Raw genomic sequence first — 19,157 nt, forward strand, 5'->3', positions numbered from 1 at the left:
TGTTACCGACCTGTTACCAGTTTAACCGGTCATGTTACCGACCTGTTGTCAGTTTAACTGGTCACGTTACCGACCTGTTACCAGTTAAACCGGTCATATTACCGACCTGTTACCAGTTTAACTGGTCATGTTACCGACCTGTTGTCAGTTTAACTGTGCATGTTACCGACCTGTTACCAGTTAAACCGGTCATGTTACTGACCTGTTGTCAGTTTAACTGTTCATGTTACCGACCTGTTACCAGTTTAACCGTTCATGTTACCGACCTGTTGTCAGTTTAACTGTTCGTGTTACCGACCTGTTACCAGTTAAACCGGTCATGTTACCGACCTGTTGTCAGTTTAACTGTTCGTGTTACCGACCTGTTACCAGTTAAACCGGTCATGTTACCGACCTGTTACCAGTTAAACCGGTCATGTTACCGACCTGTTACCAGTTTAACCGGTCATGTTACCGACCTGTTGTCAGTTTAACCGGTCATGTTACCGACCTGTTACCGACCTGTTACCAGTTAAACCGGTCATGTTACCGACCTGTTACCAGTTTAACCGGTCATGTTACCGACCTGTTGTCAGTTTAACCGGTCATGTTACCGACCTGTTACCAGTTAAACCGGTCATGTTACTGACCTGTTACCAGTTAAACCGGTCATGTTACCGACCTGTTGTCAGTTTAACTGTTCATGTTACCGACCTGTTACCAGTTAAACCGGTCATGTTACCGACCTGTTACCAGTTTAACCGGTCATGTTACCGACCTGTTGTCAGTTTAACCGGTCATGTTACCGACCTGTTACCAGTTAAACCGGTCATGTTACTGACCTGTTACCAGTTAAACCGGTCATGTTACCGACCTGTTGTCAGTTTAACTGTTCATGTTACCGACCTGTTACCAGTTAAACCGGTCATGTTACCGACCTGTTACCAGTTTAACCAGTCATGTTACCGACCTGTTACCAGTTAAACCGGTCATGTTACCGACCTGTTACCAGTTTAACCGGTCATGTTACCGACCTGTTACCAGTTAAACCGGTCATATTACCGACCTGTTACCAGTTTAACCGGTCATGTTACCGACCTGTTGTCAGTTTAACTGTGCATGTTACCGACCTGTTACCAGTTAAACCGGTCATGTTACTAACCTGTTGTCAGTTTAACTGGTCATGTTACCGACCTGTTACCAGTTAAACCGGTCATGTTACCGACCTGTTACCAGTTTAACCGGTCATGTTACCGACCTGTTGTCAGTTTAACTGGTCACGTTACCGACCTGTTACCAGTTAAACCGGTCATGTTACCGACCTGTTGTCAGTTTAACTGGTCACGTTACCGACCTGTTACCAGTTAAACCGGTCATATTACCGACCTGTTACCAGTTTAACTGGTCATGTTACCGACCTGTTGTCAGTTTAACTGTGCATGTTACCGACCTGTTACCAGTTAAACCGGTCATGTTACTGACCTGTTGTCAGTTTAACTGTTCATGTTACCGACCTGTTACCAGTTTAACCGTTCATGTTACCGACCTGTTGTCAGTTTAACTGTTCGTGTTACCGACCTGTTACCAGTTAAACCGGTCATGTTACCGACCTGTTGTCAGTTTAACTGTTCGTGTTACCGACCTGTTACCAGTTTAACCGGTCATGTTACCGACCTGTTACCAGTTAAACCGGTCATATTACCGACCTGTTACCAGTTTAACCGGTCATGTTACCGACCTGTTGTCAGTTTAACTGTGCATGTTACCGACCTGTTACCAGTTAAACCGGTCATGTTACTAACCTGTTGTCAGTTTAACTGGTCATGTTACCGACCTGTTACCAGTTAAACCGGTCATGTTACCGACCTGTTACCAGTTTAACCGGTCATGTTACCGACCTGTTGTCAGTTTAACTGGTCACGTTACCGACCTGTTACCAGTTAAACCGGTCATGTTACCGACCTGTTGTCAGTTTAACTGGTCACGTTACCGACCTGTTACCAGTTAAACCGGTCATATTACCGACCTGTTACCAGTTTAACTGGTCATGTTACCGACCTGTTGTCAGTTTAACTGTGCATGTTACCGACCTGTTACCAGTTAAACCGGTCATGTTACTGACCTGTTGTCAGTTTAACTGTTCATGTTACCGACCTGTTACCAGTTTAACCGTTCATGTTACCGACCTGTTGTCAGTTTAACTGTTCGTGTTACCGACCTGTTACCAGTTAAACCGGTCATGTTACCGACCTGTTGTCAGTTTAACTGTTCGTGTTACCGACCTGTTACCAGTTAAACCGGTCATGTTACCGACCTGTTACCAGTTAAACCGGTCATGTTACCGACCTGTTACCAGTTTAACCGGTCATGTTACCGACCTGTTGTCAGTTTAACCGGTCATGTTACCGACCTGTTACCGACCTGTTACCAGTTAAACCGGTCATGTTACCGACCTGTTACCAGTTTAACCGGTCATGTTACCGACCTGTTGTCAGTTTAACCGGTCATGTTACCGACCTGTTACCAGTTAAACCGGTCATGTTACTGACCTGTTACCAGTTAAACCGGTCATGTTACCGACCTGTTGTCAGTTTAACTGTTCATGTTACCGACCTGTTACCAGTTAAACCGGTCATGTTACCGACCTGTTACCAGTTTAACCGGTCATGTTACCGACCTGTTGTCAGTTTAACCGGTCATGTTACCGACCTGTTACCAGTTAAACCGGTCATGTTACTGACCTGTTACCAGTTAAACCGGTCATGTTACCGACCTGTTGTCAGTTTAACTGTTCATGTTACCGACCTGTTACCAGTTAAACCGGTCATGTTACCGACCTGTTACCAGTTTAACCAGTCATGTTACCGACCTGTTACCAGTTAAACCGGTCATGTTACCGACCTGTTACCAGTTTAACCGGTCATGTTACCGACCTGTTACCAGTTAAACCGGTCATATTACCGACCTGTTACCAGTTTAACCGGTCATGTTACCGACCTGTTGTCAGTTTAACTGTGCATGTTACCGACCTGTTACCAGTTAAACCGGTCATGTTACTAACCTGTTGTCAGTTTAACTGGTCATGTTACCGACCTGTTACCAGTTAAACCGGTCATGTTACCGACCTGTTACCAGTTTAACCGGTCATGTTACCGACCTGTTGTCAGTTTAACTGGTCACGTTACCGACCTGTTACCAGTTAAACCGGTCATATTACCGACCTGTTACCAGTTTAACTGGTCATGTTACCGACCTGTTGTCAGTTTAACTGTGCATGTTACCGACCTGTTACCAGTTTAACCGGTCATGTTACCGACCTGTTGTCAGTTTAACTGTGCATGTTACCGACCTGTTACCAGTTAAACCGGTCATGTTACTAACCTGTTGTCAGTTTAACTGGTCATGTTACCGACCTGTTACCAGTTAAACCGGTCATGTTACCGACCTGTTACCAGTTTAACCGGTCATGTTACCGACCTGTTGTCAGTTTAACTGGTCACGTTACCGACCTGTTACCAGTTAAACCGGTCATATTACCGACCTGTTACCAGTTTAACTGGTCATGTTACCGACCTGTTGTCAGTTTAACTGTGCATGTTACCGACCTGTTACCAGTTAAACCGGTCATGTTACTGACCTGTTGTCAGTTTAACTGTTCATGTTACCGACCTGTTACCAGTTTAACCGTTCATGTTACCGACCTGTTGTCAGTTTAACTGTTCGTGTTACCGACCTGTTACCAGTTAAACCGGTCATGTTACCGACCTGTTACCAGTTTAACCGGTCATGTTACCGACCTGTTGTCAGTTTAACCGGTCATGTTACCGACCTGTTACCAGTTAAACCGGTCATGTTACCGACCTGTTACCAGTTAAACCGGTCATGTTACCGACCTGTTACCAGTTAAACCGGTCATGTTACCGACCTGTTACCAGTTTAACCGGTCATGTTACCGACCTGTTGTCAGTTTAACTGGTCACGTTACCGACCTGTTACCAGTTAAACCGGTCATATTACCGACCTGTTACCAGTTTAACTGGTCATGTTACCGACCTGTTGTCAGTTTAACTGTGCATGTTACCGACCTGTTACCAGTTAAACCGGTCATGTTACTGACCTGTTGTCAGTTTAACTGTTCATGTTACCGACCTGTTACCAGTTAAACCGGTCATGTTACTGACCTGTTGTCAGTTTAACTGTTCATGTTACCGACCTGTTACCAGTTTAACCGTTCATGTTACCGACCTGTTGTCAGTTAAACCAGTCATGTTACCGACCTGTTACCAGTTAAACCGGTCATGTTACCGACCTGTTACCAGTTTAACCGGTCATGTTACCGACCTGTTACCAGTTAAACCGGTCATGTTACCGACCTGTTACCAGTTTAACCGGTGGTGTTACTGAACCAGTTAACCTGCTTAGTTTAGTGGCTTCAGTTTGAACTTTTCCAGCTTTGTGTTGCTGCTTTAGATTCACAGCCAGTTAATTTCCCACCAATTCTGAAATGCCTTTTGTCTTTACAGATGACTTTGACTGGATGAGATTGTGTTTTTCTTTACAGTTTACTCTGCATCACAACTTTGGGAGCTGGGGTTCGGGTACCGATGCAGTTGGAAGAGATTTATTTTTCTAATTGAAATTACATGAAAACATAAAGAAAGTGAAGTAAAAGGAGATAATTCAGCTTCTAGCTGACCTGCTGTATTAGCAGGTCGACTATTCCTGCACTGAAGATGTGGAGAGTTGTGAACGTTGGAGTAAGATGGGAGATGAACAAACGGAGGATTGAAAGTATCCTGATGGCATCTGGATGTTTGTCTCATTTCTTCCCGTGTGTTCCCACCTTCTATTTTTTGTGCATGTGCAGTTTTCTAACACGCAGTCAAGTTAATGTGCACTCTCGCAGCTCTCCCGTCTGCAGCGTTAGCTCGCTGTGAGTTATTACCTCTCTGTAGTCTCTTTACCCATCATCCTTTGCTGCTAATGGCTACTTCTGTGCACACGTCGCCGGATGCCTCTTTTACCTCCGCGCTGCCAGCATTTTTATTTAACTGATTTATTGAACTTATTTAATTGATACCTATGAACAGAAAATATTCCATGTCTTTTAAGTAGGACTCAAACATACTAACCGCAATGCCAGAAGGTCCTGCACAGTTTTTCAGCTGATCTAGTAAGATGTTATGATGTTGCTGAAGGTTGACGAAGAGCTTTGAAGATGAGGAAGAGAATATTAAATCAGTATGGGACTGAAGAGGAAGCCAGTGGAGCTGTTGTGATGTTCTGGTACAGAAGTTCTGGTGATGATCCGGGTGCTGTGGTGCTCAGCAAAGATCAGTGTTTATTTAGTTTTTACTGTTCACTTGCAGTGAAGTAGAATTCGTCTCTATTTTTGTTGTATAGTTTTGCATTTCTACTGTATGTTTCCTGAAGTTTGTTGCTTCCTTTGTGCTGTGTCCTTTTGTCCCTTTGCTTGTTTCAATGTTGCTCCCTTTATGTTTGCACTGTAGGAGTTATGTCTGCACCCCAGTACATCACTACCTCAGGTAAAAACCTTGTCTGTTGACAAGATGGCCCCAACACATACATGCTCATATTCTCATTATTCCTGCAAAAGCAGATTAGATTAATCTGCTGCTCATCAGGTAAGTCCAGCTCATGTCCTCCATGCACCTCCTTGTTAAAGTTCTTTTAGAGCCCCATGTGCAGATTGTTTAGTGTGAGTTCAGCAATGCACCTGCAGAACTTCAGCACGAAGATGGAATATTAAAATGTTTTCATATTTCTAGACTCATGCAGTGAACAGATTGAACTTCTTCACGTTTACCCTCAAGACTGTGAGAAGCATGTTCATTCAGCCATTTTAAAGTTCAAATGAAAATGGGACACTGTGTATAAACTAAATAAAAATAGAAAACAAATTAAACCTATTTTCACCTAAATTACACCACAGAGACACATATATGGCCAATCCCATTTCTCTTTTTTACCCCTTCCCCGACACCTTGCTTTGTCCTGCTCTTCGACCCTTAACACAAAGTGTTTAAACAGTACAGCTGAAAACATTCCCCCAGGAAATTAGATATTTCTACTTTACAGGTTTCCAAAAGCCTGCGATGGAGTGGCGAGCTGTCCAGGGTGTACCCTGCCTTTCGCCCAAAGCCAGCTGATAGGCTCCAGCTTCCCCGCAACCCTGAATTTGATTAAGCAGTTTAGAAAATGGATGAAAACATGACTGAATGAGGTTTACAAAAGCAAAGAGTTTCTTTGACAACAAACACAGACGACATCTACAGTTTTTCACTTCTTCCTTCAGTCTGCTGGGCTGTGGACACATTTTTACGTTTGTCTGCAATAAGATGAAAAAACAAAAGGAAACATTGTTATAACAGCGTAATACACACTTGGAGGGCTTTGCTGACAAACATTTGTGACATTAGTGAACAAGCTAATGAACATTATTGATTAGTAATTGGGTTGTGGGGCAGCAGCCTAAGCAGGGAAACCCAAACCTGCCTCTCCCCAGCCACATTCACCAGCTCACTGTGGGGATTCTGAGACGTTCTAAGTCCAGCCAAGAGAGATGATATCTCCAAGGTGTCCTGAGTCTTCCCCAGGGTCTCCTTCCACGGGGAGGTCAAGGAGGCATCCTGTCCAGATGCCCGAGCCACCTGATCTGGCTCCTCTCGATGCCGAGGAGCAGCGGCTCTACTCTGAGCCCCTCCTGGATAATTCACACTATCTCTAAGGAAGAACCCACCCACCCTGCGGAGAAAACCCATTTCAGCTTCTTGTATTCGCTATCTCGTTCTCTCGGTCACTACCTATAGCTCGGGACTGTAGGTGAGGGTAGGAACATAGATTAGCTGGTAAATCAACCCCGAGATATTTAAACTCCTCCACTTGAGGCAGGACCTGACTCCCGACCCGGAGAGGGCAATCCACCCTATTCCGGCTGAGGACAATGGTCTCAGATTTGGAGGTGCTGATTCTCATCCCAGCCGCTTCACACTCGGCAGCGAATCGCTCAAGTGAGAGCTGGAGGTCACGACCAGATGAAGCCAACAGGACCACGTCATCCGCAAAAAGCAGGGACCCAATCCTGAGGCCACCAAGCCGGATCCCCTCAACACCTCGGCTGCACCTAGAAATTCTGTCCATATAAGTTATGAACAGAATCGAGGATGAAGGGCAGCCTTGGCGGAGTCCAACCCTCATCGGAAACGAATCTGACTTACTACCGGCAATGCGGACCAAGCTCTGATACCGACAAATGACTTTTGCATCCTTATTGGTGCTGAATATATATTTATGCTGTCCAGACTTCTGTTGCCATGTTTGCCAATGGATCCAGTGTACAATGAAGAACTTACCTCTCCTTCATCCACAAAGGATGTTAAGAACTGTCTCTCTATTGTGTATTAAAGTTACATGCATTATACATGATGTTCTATAAATGTTATGTTTTTATTTACTTCTTACACAATGTCCCAAATTCATTGGAACTGGGATTTTTAGATGATAAGATGTCAAAGCATGTCAACATAGCCATGCTTGGCCTTGTCTCAGGCATAAACATAACTGGCCTCTCTCCACTGTCAAAGATGCTGGTTTTTTGTCTCATTAAAGTCACAAAGGGAGCCATACCTGCCATTGTATCCATTGGAGAAACTGCCTGTAAATAATGTGTAGATATGCAAACTGAAAGATTTAAATAAGAGTTAATATCTTTTTCCGTCCCCAGTAAGGAGCAGCAGAGGTCGGTGAAGACGATGTCTGTGTGGGAGCACAGAGCCAATCAGCTGAGGAGGCAGAATCAGGCCAGCTGTGAGGCTCTTTACAACGAGCTGGAGCCTGAGGAGCGTCTCCGCCTGTACTCGGCCCTCCACATCCGGCCCGACATGAAGACCCACCTCGACCGCCCGCTTGTCGTTGAGCACTGTGATGGGCCTTTGGTAAGTGGCCACCAGCATCACCGCCACAAGACCTGCTCGCCACAGGCAGCCGAGACTGCTGCCGACCTTCCTCCTGCTGTCCGCCGTCACCACTGCCACCGAGTCAGAGATCGGGCCAAAAACAAAGAGGAGGCCAACGGAAACGGAGACGCTGGGAAAAATGGACGGCACCATGTCCATCACAGCCGGTCCAAAGATCACGACTGCAGGCAGAGCAAAGATGGGAAAAGCGAGAGGTCCCACAGCCGAGAGGGAGGCAGGAGGCATCACCATCAGAGCTCTGTGGATGACGGCGGGGGAGTCACGGGTGAGAGGGAGCACCGCCATCATCGTTCACATCGGCAGTCTCGGGGGGGGAATGGTACAGTTAACAGCGGAGGAAGAGGAGAGCAAATATCCCGCCACAAAGATGGCCGTCCATCCAACAGGGATGGCGACAGGAGCTCCAGAGGAGAAAATGGAGCCAATGGAGAGAGGAAGAAGCACCGGACTCATGGGTTCAGAGGCCAGACCACCACTGAAGGAGAGGAATCCAACATCCACAGTCACAGGTACGAGCAGAACTACTTTTCTCTTGCCTGGTCGCCTGAACAGCAATATTCACGGTTTCCAATGGCGAAGACATAAAGTACGTAGATCAGGGCTGCCTGAGTCCGATCCTGGAGAGCGACTGATTCTTACCTCGTAATCCAAACTAAAGTCAGAAAGATCTAAAAGATGGGACAAGTTTTTTTCCCCTTTAGTAGCCCTGGTGTGTCAGAGTTAGAAAACTTTATTGATCCTTGAGGAACAATTCTGTTTACAGATGTCAGTCGCACCAAAAAACAGGACTTTATCCACACATTGTTTACACATGGCCATCAGCATTGATGTGCAGTCCGAGCATCAGACAGCGTTACATTCCAGGAGACGAGATAACCAGCCTGCAAGGCCAGTCAGGGAGCCAGATCCAGATACCAGCTTTGTTTTGGGTCAGGCTGAACGTCATTTGGCTCAGCTTTAAGTCCCCAGTGGTCTCAGTCGGACTCCGAAACCGCCAAATCGGGATCATTTTCCACCAAACCGAGCATCAGTTTTTCTGTGACTGAGCTCCAGAACCACAACTAGCCTGCCAGTTCTGGCCAGACTGGTATCCAGTTCATGGTCCAGCTCTACCACCGCACGAGTTCGAGTGCTGCTGGTTGCTCGGCGTAGTCCATCACAGATCTTCCAGAATGTGACACCAGTAAACCACACACACCAACCAGCAGAAACCAGTTGTCATAAATCCAGTTGTGTAGAAATCCTCCACAGAAAGAAGCAGCAGGCACATGACCTTCATCACGTATCCAGCAGCATGCACTCCGTCAGGACCTGCAGATCCATTTCGCCTGTTCGGGTAGAAAAGATTTGATAAGTTGCATTGAGAGACCAGCTGATCAGATCCAGGATTTACATTCAGAAGGAAATGGAGAAAGATGCTCAGACAGACAGACAGAATGACAATACAAAGAGGCAGCAGGTCAGGGAACAGAGGGAGTGTGAATGCAGCCATAAAGGGTCTCCAGGTCCTCCAAAGAGAACTAGCCCAGTATTACAAGGACAGCATCATAGCGCGCATAGCATGTAAAGATCAACCTTCATTTAGAGAAAGTCTGTCAGAGCTTTACTGGTTTCTGCTTTCCCAGCAGGTTAGGTGACTCAGAGGGGGAGTCCTTGGCCATCTCTCCTCAGCGAGACTCTGAGGAACCCAGCTGGCCACCCAACCATCAAGAGGACTCGGACAACCAGAGAAACGTCAGGCGAACTGATCGTTCCTCTGTCCATGTTCCTCCCGTCACGATCACCTCCCCACCCGGAGAGACCACCCTCATACAAAGTTAGTACCATACCATTATATTTCTAAAGCACTTTAAAAACAACATACAGCTGACCAAAGTGCAACAACAACAAAGAACAAGTGAACAAAAACAGCTTAAGAAAATAAAATAACAATAAAATGGTCAAATAAGAGATACATGAAAAAGAACAGTTAAAAATAAAATACAAGGACACAGATGACAACTCAGTCTTGCTAAAATGCCAAAGAATAAAAATGTGTTTTTAAACGGCTTTTAAAAACACCGAGGGAGTTAACCTAAGGCTGTTCCAGATGTTTGGAGCTAGAACTGAAGAGGCTCTGTCTCCTCTGGATTTACAGCATAGTACTGACAAATACCTGCAGTGTTGAATATGACTTCATTAGTCCAACAGTCAACCAGCAGATGGAACCAAAATGAACATCAGACACAAAAAATGACGCATCGGACAATAACATCTCTGTTCCGGTCCAGACCGGGGCCGGTCCCAGAGGTCCGGTCTGTAACTCTGGGTTTTCCATTCTAAAAAGAGACATAGGTCTTACCCTGAATCTGTTTCCATGGAAACTGGCTCCATGGTGTTTTCTCCCATGATGCATCACTCTCCTTAGCAGCGGCGGTCTTCCCTTCACTTTATTAGAATTCCTTTTTCCTTTCTGACGTTGCTATGACAACTTGTTGCTCCAATCTCGTGTGATATGACACCCTTTATCTACGGTTGCCATGGTAACTCCAGGTGTCAGAGCTCCACTGATGATGGACTTGATGGAAGCAACTCAAAGCAGTCGATCTAGAACTGAAAACAAGAAGTAAACCCAGAGTTTGTTTGTAGACCCGCTTGAAGAGTCCAGGTCTGGTAATGAGGTAAAAGCAGCCTGATGGCATCTTCCGCCATGTCACTTCCCCTTTGAGATAACTGCTGTCCATCTTCCCAGTGAACAGTATCGACTGTGAGACAATGCCCATGCATGAGAAGACCCTGGAGGATCTTTGTCGGACCGGACCTAGACCCATCCTGCCTTACAGTTCCATGTTCATCTTCGGACAGTCCAATCCGTGAGTCCCATCGGCTTCCTGGTTGATCTTTCAAACCTGCTGTAGATGCGGAAAATAACAAGAGTTATGTCATTAATCTTTATGTTCTTTTATGTTTAATATGCTTTTAAAAACTTACATTTTCATGATTAAATAACTTCTTCCTGTTTCTGTGTCTCTCTCCTAAGGGTGAGGCAGTTATGTCACTACATCGTGACTCTGCGATACTTTGAGATGAGCATCCTGGTTGTCATAGCGATGAGCAGCATCGCTCTCGCAGCAGAAGACCCTGTATGGACAAATGCTCCTCGCAACCAAGTAAGCTTATAAAATATACACAATTTTCACAACGTACAGAGATAAAACTAGGAAAAAGAAGTACGACTCGTCACAAAACAACAAAATTCTAGTGATGGGAAGTTCAGCTCATTTTAAAGATTCAGCTCTTTTGAACAAGTTCCCTTAGAAGAGTCGACTCTTTAAGCTCCTCTTCATTTAGTGTCACAAAGAGCATCTATTTTACTCTTATTTAGCTAATATGAGTAGCTTATTATTTTGTTAATATTTTTCATCATAAGAGGCTTATTTTTATGTATATTTTCATGGTAAAATATATTTTTGTTTAATATTATAACCCGACATTTAAACAAACAACTAAACACAGAACAAATCAAGAGAATAAAGACCGAACTTTAAATTCTTTAAATTCACAAATTTCTCCATTTTTCTCCTTACACACCGACAATGCAAATCTGGCTTCCAGTTCTTCTGTGCTCCTGGTCTGTACCACACTATACTCTCTGTCCTTTACATAGTGCTGGGATCCTCACCGTGTCCATCAAAATAAAGCTCAAAATGAAAAAATACAGCCTTCTGACACAGGAAGTGTTTTTCTGGTTTATTACAAAGAAGCAGTTTTTTGAGCCAGCTGGACAATATATCACAACTGAACCCTGTGATCAGGAAACAAAAGAAAAAACTGGGAGCTGAGCTTCTGATTTACAACAAAGAATCAGCTATTAGAAATGGCTCGTTCATGAACCACACATCATTACTCAGCTCTGTGAGAATGAAGCACAAAAGGAAATGAAACTGAGCCGTCTCTTATTCTCTGCAAAGAATCAGTTCTTACAGCCGGCTCATTTATGAATAAGACATGAGCGCTGAGAGGCAGATTTCAGGTCTAACATCTGAGCTGGAAGAACAAGAACTGAGCAGTAATGATAAAAATGTGCTTCACTGAATATACAGTTTAATCTAAAGTCAGAATCATGTTTTATGGCTGTTTTCCTGTCAGCTCTTCTGTAATGTCATGTCTCTGTTACAGGTGCTCAAATACCTGGACTACGCCTTCACTGGTGTCTTCACGTTTGAAATGGTGATCAAAGTAAGCAGTGATGACCTGATTTAATCCTCTTACCTGCAGCAGAAGCAGCGTAGGACTGCTAATTTATCTGGAAAAGCTTTTTCATTTGATTTTAGTCTTTTTTCTTAACTTTCATTTTCAATTCAATTCAACTTTCAATTCAACTTTATTTATATAGCGTCAAATCACGGCAATGCCATCTCAAGACGCTTTACAGACAGAGGGGAAAACATAATGAAGGCCAATTCATAACAGCCTATATAAGGAAACCAACAGATTGAGTTGAGTCCAACTCAATCTCCCATCCTGAGCAAGCACACTGGCGACAGTGGGAAGGAAAAAACTCCCTTTTAACAGGAAGGAAACCTCCGGCAGAACCCGGCTCAGGACAGGCAGCCATCTGCCTCTGCTGTGTGGGGGGAAGAGGACAGAAAGACAACAGACAACAGGAACTGCTACTCCCGGCCAGGGAGACCTGCTGAGACAGGAGACATACATGTTAATGATGCAACACTGTTATGGGGGGGGGGGGGGGGGGGGGGGGGGGCGGATAAAAGAAAGAGATAAAGAGAAAAAGAAAGAAGCTCAGTGTATCAGGAAATGTCCCTCAGCAGTCTAAACCTATAGCAGCATAACTAAGGGATGCTAACCATCCCTAGTTATAGGACTTATCAAAAAGATAAGTCTTCAGCCTAGTCTTAAAGGTGGGGAGGGTGTCTGCTTCCCTAACACTAACTGGGAGCTTATTCCATAAGAGAGGGGCCTGATAACCAAAGGCTCTGCCTCCTGCTCGGCTCTTTGAGACTCTAGGAACCACAAGTAAGCCTGCAGTCTGCGAACGAAGTACTCTGCTTGGTATATAAGGAACTATGAGGTCTTTGATATATAGTGGTGCCTGGTTGTGGAGGGCTTTATATGTAAGGAGAAGGATTTTAAATTCTATTCTAGATTCAACAGGCAGCCAATGAAGAGAGGCTAAAACTGGAGAAATATGAGCTCTCATGCTGGTTCTGGTCAGGACTCTGGCTGCAGAATTCTGGATCAGCTGAAGGCTTTTCAGGGCATATTTAGGACAGCCCAGTAATAGAGAGTTACAGTAATCTAGTCTCGAAGTAACAAAAGCGTGAACCAGTTTTTCTGCATCACTCTGAGACAGAATGTCCCTAATTTTGGCTTTATTACGTAAATGAAAGAAGGCTGTTTTAGTAACCTGCTTAATATGTGGGCCAAAGGACAGGTCAGGGTCAAATATTACTCCAAGGTTTCTCACTGTAGCACTGGAAGCTAAAGTAATGCCATCCAGGTTCATTACAAAACCGGAAAATTTAGCTCTGAGTTTTTCAGATCCAACGAGAATTACTTCAGTCTTATCTGAGTTTAAGAGGAGAAAATTTCTAGACATCCAAGTCTTTATGTCTATGAGACAATTTTGTAGCCTATTGGGCTGATTTGTTTCATCTGGTTTAAAGGATAAGTATAGTTGAGTATCATCTGCATAACAATGAAAGTTTATTCCATGCTGTCTAATAATTTTGCCTAAAGGGAGCATATATAGCGTGAAGAGTACTGGTCCAAGTACAGAACCTTGAGGAACTCCATGACTTACTGTAGTTTGTGAGGAGGACTTGTCATTTACATGAACAAACTGAAGTCTATCAGATAAATATGATTTAAACCAGCTTAACGCTGTACCTGTAATTCCAACCACCTGTTCTAGTCTTTGTAACAGAATGTTATGATCGACTGTATCAAATGCAGCACTAAGATCAAGCAAGATAAGTACGGACACAAGTCCTTTGTCTGAGGCCATAAGAAGGTCATTAGTAACTTTCACCAATGCTGTCTCAGTGCTATGATGAGCTCTAAATCCTGACTGAAACTCTTTGCATAAATTATTTCTGCTCAGGTGGGCATGTAGCTGAGCTGAAACTATTTTCTCCAGAATTTTGGACATAAACGGGAGGTTAGATATAGGTCTATAATTTGCTATCACCTCTGGATCCAGAGATTGCTTTTTAAGTAAAGGCTTGATTACAGCAGTTTTAAATGATTGTGGTACATATCCTGTCACTAAAGACATATTGATAAGACTTAGTAGTGATGTATTAATTAAAGGGAAAATGTCCTTAAAGAGGCTCGTTGGGAGAGGGTCTAAGATACAGGTGGATGGTTTAGATGAAGCTATTATTTTAGTTAATTCAGAGGGTTGGACAGGACAGAAACTATTTAGACACAAGTCAGATCCTGGTTCTAAGGATGCTTCGGAGACCACAACAGGCTCAACATTATAGGTAGAAGGAAGAGTATTGTGAATTTGATCTCTAATAGTGTCAATTTTATTCCTGAAAAAATACATGAAATCATCCCAGCTAAGTGAGAAAGGAATACATGGCTCCTCAGCGCTCCGGCTCCTAGTAAGCCTGGCTACAGTGCTGAAAAGAAACCGAGGGTTGTTTTTGTTTTCCTCTATCAATGATGAATAATAAGCTGTTCTTGCCGTACGTAAGGCTTTTTTGTATACGATTAAACTTTCTTTCCAGGTTAAGTGAGACTCCTCTAGTCCTGATGAACGCCATCTGTTTTCCAAACGCCTTGACGCCTGTTTTAGAGCTCGAAGCTGGGAATTAAACCAGGGAGCCTTCATAATCTTACCTAATTTCTTCTTCTTTAGGGGAGCAACATTATCCAAGGTTGTACACATTGAAGCTGTTATAGTATCAGCATGTTGATCAATCTGAGCAGGAGTAAGGCTTAAAGGGGGACTCTCAGTCATGCTAACACATGGTAGAGGGGAAAAAATTGATTCAATTGATTGTTTAAATTTTGTAGTATTATTGTCTGATAAACATCTACTATAGTAGAATTTATTTTTGGTCAGTGAGTCATCAAATAAAGTGAATTCAAAGGTTAATAAGAAGTGATCGGACAAGACAGGGTTTTGAGGAAATACTTTGAGCTTATCAGTCTCAATACCAGATGTTAGAACCAGATCAAGAGTGTGACCATGAGAGTGAGTGGCTCCATGGACATTTTGTGAAAACCCAACCGAGTTTAGAATAGAGATAGAATAGAGCTCCTCCTGTCATGGCCTACCATGGAGGAGGCAAATAAACCGAGCCGGGTCGGGAAATCCTTCCTGCATTTTCTCAGCCATGTTTGCCTTCCGAGTTTCTTCTTCTCTACTTTGTATTTTCATCCTAACACGCTGTTTATATGCAGGGTGTGGCTATCAGGTATGCCGGTAGAGCTTTAAAGTAGTTTAATACAAACAGAAACTGAACAGAAAACATGATGTCTGGTCTCCAGATGGTGGACCTGGGCCTGCTGCTTCATCCTGGATCTTACTTCAGAGACCTGTGGAACATCCTGGACTTCATTGTGGTCAGTGGGGCACTGGTGGCGTTTGCCTTTACGTAAGTTCAGGAACTCCTGCTTTTTGCTAAATGTTTGTTACATGAAGTCAGCAGGTTGTAGTTCCGTCTGGAGAACCTCGCTCAGATCGATTCTGGACTCGTCTCAGGTCTTTTTTTACGTTTTAAAACTTTCCTTTTTCATCTGACTGGAATTGTTCGTAATATTTGTTAATTACTGTGTAAATCAGAAATCCAGATAGAGCTGTTTGTTCTGTTGTTTTCTGCTGTTTATTAACATGAATTTCTCCTTATTTCTGTCCTGGGATCTGTTTGAAGGAGCTTCATGGGGTAATGTCTCCTCTGCCACTCTCCTCATGCCTGTGTGTCATTATCTGCATGTATGTGAACTGAACACATACATGGCTTCCACTGCAAGGACAAGTGATTTCCTCACATATTCAGTCTGACGTAGGAACGTATTACCAACATGGTTGATGGTTGTTTTCTGAAAAAAACGCACAAAAGGCAAACAGTTCATGGACGAAATCATGGAGACGGCGAGAATGTGGGCGCTACATGCTACGTGCTACATGCTAGCACCAGTGTTTTATAAACGGTATTGTGATCACAGCAAACTAGCACTGATGAAATATCGGTGTTCCTGTTATAAGTGAAGACAAATCTTTCCCATCATTATGATGTTATTACGGTTACTGTCGATCATCCACCAGTCGATCGAGTCAGTTCACGTCTTGATTGGCTCCGGTACATGTGACGTTACACACTGAGCATGCTCAGTGTGTCTCAGAGCGCTACACATATGTCAAGTTTTCTAGTTTCAAATGTTAAATGTCCATTAGTTACGATCTCGTCTTCTGAGCAGATCCGACAGTATCGCTCCAAACACACGAAAATCCGACACGTTTTGTCTGCAAACCATCCAACGATCGTAAGGGGAGATCAGGACAAAAATCGGCCAAATTATCCTGTTGTGTGTCTCCGCCTGGAGGAGGAAAACAATCCGAGAATCTTTTTGTGTTTACGGGAACAACAATACGCCATGTTGACTTGAAAAGTTTAAAACTGCTGTTATAGAAAACTACGTTTACGCTGCGAAAGAACGTTGCGGGACAGTCGCCGTTTTGTTGAAGGTTGTCTTTGCGAAACGTGACTTAATGTCAGAAGATGGATTCAGAGCCGTTTTTCTTCGGGAACAAGTCGTCTGTCTCACATTCAGCTTCCATGTTGAGATGTTCATAAACCAGCTGGAAGCCCTTTCGGACTTCTGCAGGAGAGTTGTCTGGAAGATCGGCAGGGTGTGCTGTACATCGAACAACCGAGGAAACACGGAGAGTATTGGATAAATCGCCCGGCTCTGGTTTTAAGCACGTGGTTTTTCTGATGAGGTCGTCTCTGAATCTGAACAAAAACCATCATCAAGTAAAAAAAAAACAGAAGAATTGACGTTAAAGCTGTTGTATGTTTTGAGTGCTGCCCCCGTGTGGCCGTTAAAAACTAAAACAGCGTTGCAGAGCAGCTAAACTGAAGTTCCTCCGTTTTATTTCTGTGCTTCACATCTTTGTTCTGAAACTGTAAAGATGGGTGGTTCCAATAGCTAGCTGCAGAGAACTAGAACCAGAATCGGCCCAAAGCTGTAAGAACCATCCGTAGGAACCGCTGCTGCTGAGAGACGTGTGATATGGAGAGAAATTGCTTTTTGCAGTGACTTCAGTGTTTCTGAGACTGTCAGTCATCTCATCATCCATCTCATGTTTGGTGAAGAGTTTTACCTGCAGGCTCGTCGTCCCACACCCGCAGCATGTTGCTCTGCCACCGCCCACAGAAAAACCCCCGTGGTCCACGGGGGACAACCAGCTTGGACTGGGATTCCCCCAGCAGAGTCTGGCTAACGCAACAAGCTAGCTGCTGGCGAAGGACATGAGCTGGTCTCGGGAAACATCGTTTCCTGTGTGTTTTCAGCATGACTGTATGACCGTAGGCCTTTAATAACATTATGACCACATTGCCACGTCATGTCACTGTCTAACGTTGATCAGTCTGACTCAGCATGAAGCTGCAGATCTTTTATTTTCATGCCTGTGCTGCGCATCGTTTATATGAAATTACATATTATTCACATTTAGCGTTGAAAATGAAATAAATTAGACCTGATGAAATTATGTTAGCTTACAATACAAGCTGTATTTATATTCTTCTTCACAATAATTCATAAAACTGTAAATAAAGAAATATAGACTAATTAGGCGGTTGCTAATTTTAGCATCAGGGTTGTTATAAGTTCTGCTTTTGTTTCTTTTGCTCGACGCAACGACCAAATCAGCGTCGCTTAGAGTCTTTCAGTCAGGAATAAATATGTCTTTAACTTTCCGCTCAACCACCTGTTACCCTGGAAAGGTGAGACGTCCATCCAGGCTGCAGTCACAAATGTACATTCAGTAAACACGTTTCTGATGAGTCGCCGCTGCTAACGTAAACAGCAGGTGCCCCATGCTACGTGGTGCCCGAAGCTACGCTACATGGTGCCCGACGCTACGCTACATGGTGCCCGACGCTACGTGGTGCCCGACGCCACGCTACATGGTGCCCGACGCTACGTGGTGCCCGACGCCACGCTACGTGGTGCCCGACGCTACGTGGTGCCCGACGCCACGCTACGTGGTGCCCGACGCTACGTGGTGCCCGACGCTACGTGGTGCCCGACGCTACGCTACATGGTGCCCGACGCTACGTGGTGCCCGACGCTACGTGGTGCCCGACGCTACGTGGTGCCCGACGCTACGTGGTGCCCGACGCTACGTGGTGCCCGACGCTACGCTACATGGTGCCCGACGCTACGCTACATGGTGCCCGACGCTACGTGGTGCCCGACGCTACGTGGTGCCTGACGCTACGCTACGTGGTGCCCAATGCTACGTGGTGCCCAATGCTACGTGGTGCCTGACGCTACGCTACGTGGTGCCTGACGCTACGCTACGTGGTGCCCAATGCTACGTAGTGCCCAATGCTACGTGGTGCCTGACGCTACGCTACGCGGTGCCTGACGCTACGCTACGCGGTGCCCGACACTATGCGGAGTCCAACAAGTCCTTTCAACATAAAAACATAATTTAGATGAAAACTGCAGGACTTAAAGGTTTGAATACGTTAAATAAGTTTAGATACAACCTGATAGGAGAAAAACGGTTTCACTTGAAGTTGATGTTTCTTCAGCTGGCGTGGCCTCCTGCAGGCGGGATCGTCTGGCCCCCCTCAGGCACCAGGTTTCCTGGAGGAATTAACTATTATTTATTTATTTATTATGTCATATTCGACCACCTTGTCTGGGTGGTTGGCGGGACCGAGCCAGCCGTGGTCTGGGTGCGTCCTCCTGCGGCGTCGTCTGGGGTCACGAGGCGGTGGATCTAGGCGAGGAAAATCTGATATGCGGGAGGGCTGGTGAAGGTTTGGGGTGTTCAGTGAGCTGAGTTTCCATACGTTAAGGCTTATTTAGATTTTTTAAATAGATTTTTTTTATTTAATCACCATGTGATGGCCGGTGCTGTGGAAAGTTGTTTGCAGATAAAAACTGATTTAATGATCCAATAATCCGATTCAGCTGTGTTGGAGCAGG

The 19,157-nt window shown here is 44.6% G+C and overlaps 1 protein-coding gene across 1 annotated transcript in view; it reads left to right on the forward strand.

Annotated features, from left to right (window-relative positions):
• The window catches only part of cacna1ba (calcium channel, voltage-dependent, N type, alpha 1B subunit, a), a gene marked incomplete at both ends in the record, with an annotated part of 173,010 nt that overhangs the window by 77,249 nt on the left and 76,604 nt on the right, over nucleotides 1-19,157 (forward strand). The window contains 8 exons of the mRNA XM_079251176.1: nucleotides 4,847-4,912; nucleotides 5,490-5,525; nucleotides 7,724-8,485; nucleotides 9,605-9,792; nucleotides 10,708-10,828; nucleotides 10,996-11,125; nucleotides 12,135-12,194; nucleotides 15,480-15,586. Coding sequence (XP_079107302.1) covers nucleotides 4,847-4,912; nucleotides 5,490-5,525; nucleotides 7,724-8,485; nucleotides 9,605-9,792; nucleotides 10,708-10,828; nucleotides 10,996-11,125; nucleotides 12,135-12,194; nucleotides 15,480-15,586 — 1,470 coding nt within the window. The remainder of the gene's footprint in view (nucleotides 1-4,846; nucleotides 4,913-5,489; nucleotides 5,526-7,723; nucleotides 8,486-9,604; nucleotides 9,793-10,707; nucleotides 10,829-10,995; nucleotides 11,126-12,134; nucleotides 12,195-15,479; nucleotides 15,587-19,157) is intronic.

Source organism: Telmatherina bonti (assembly GCF_933228915.1).
Source record: "Telmatherina bonti genome assembly, chromosome: 13".
In the NCBI taxonomy this organism is placed as follows: Eukaryota; Metazoa; Chordata; class Actinopteri; order Atheriniformes; family Telmatherinidae; genus Telmatherina; species Telmatherina bonti.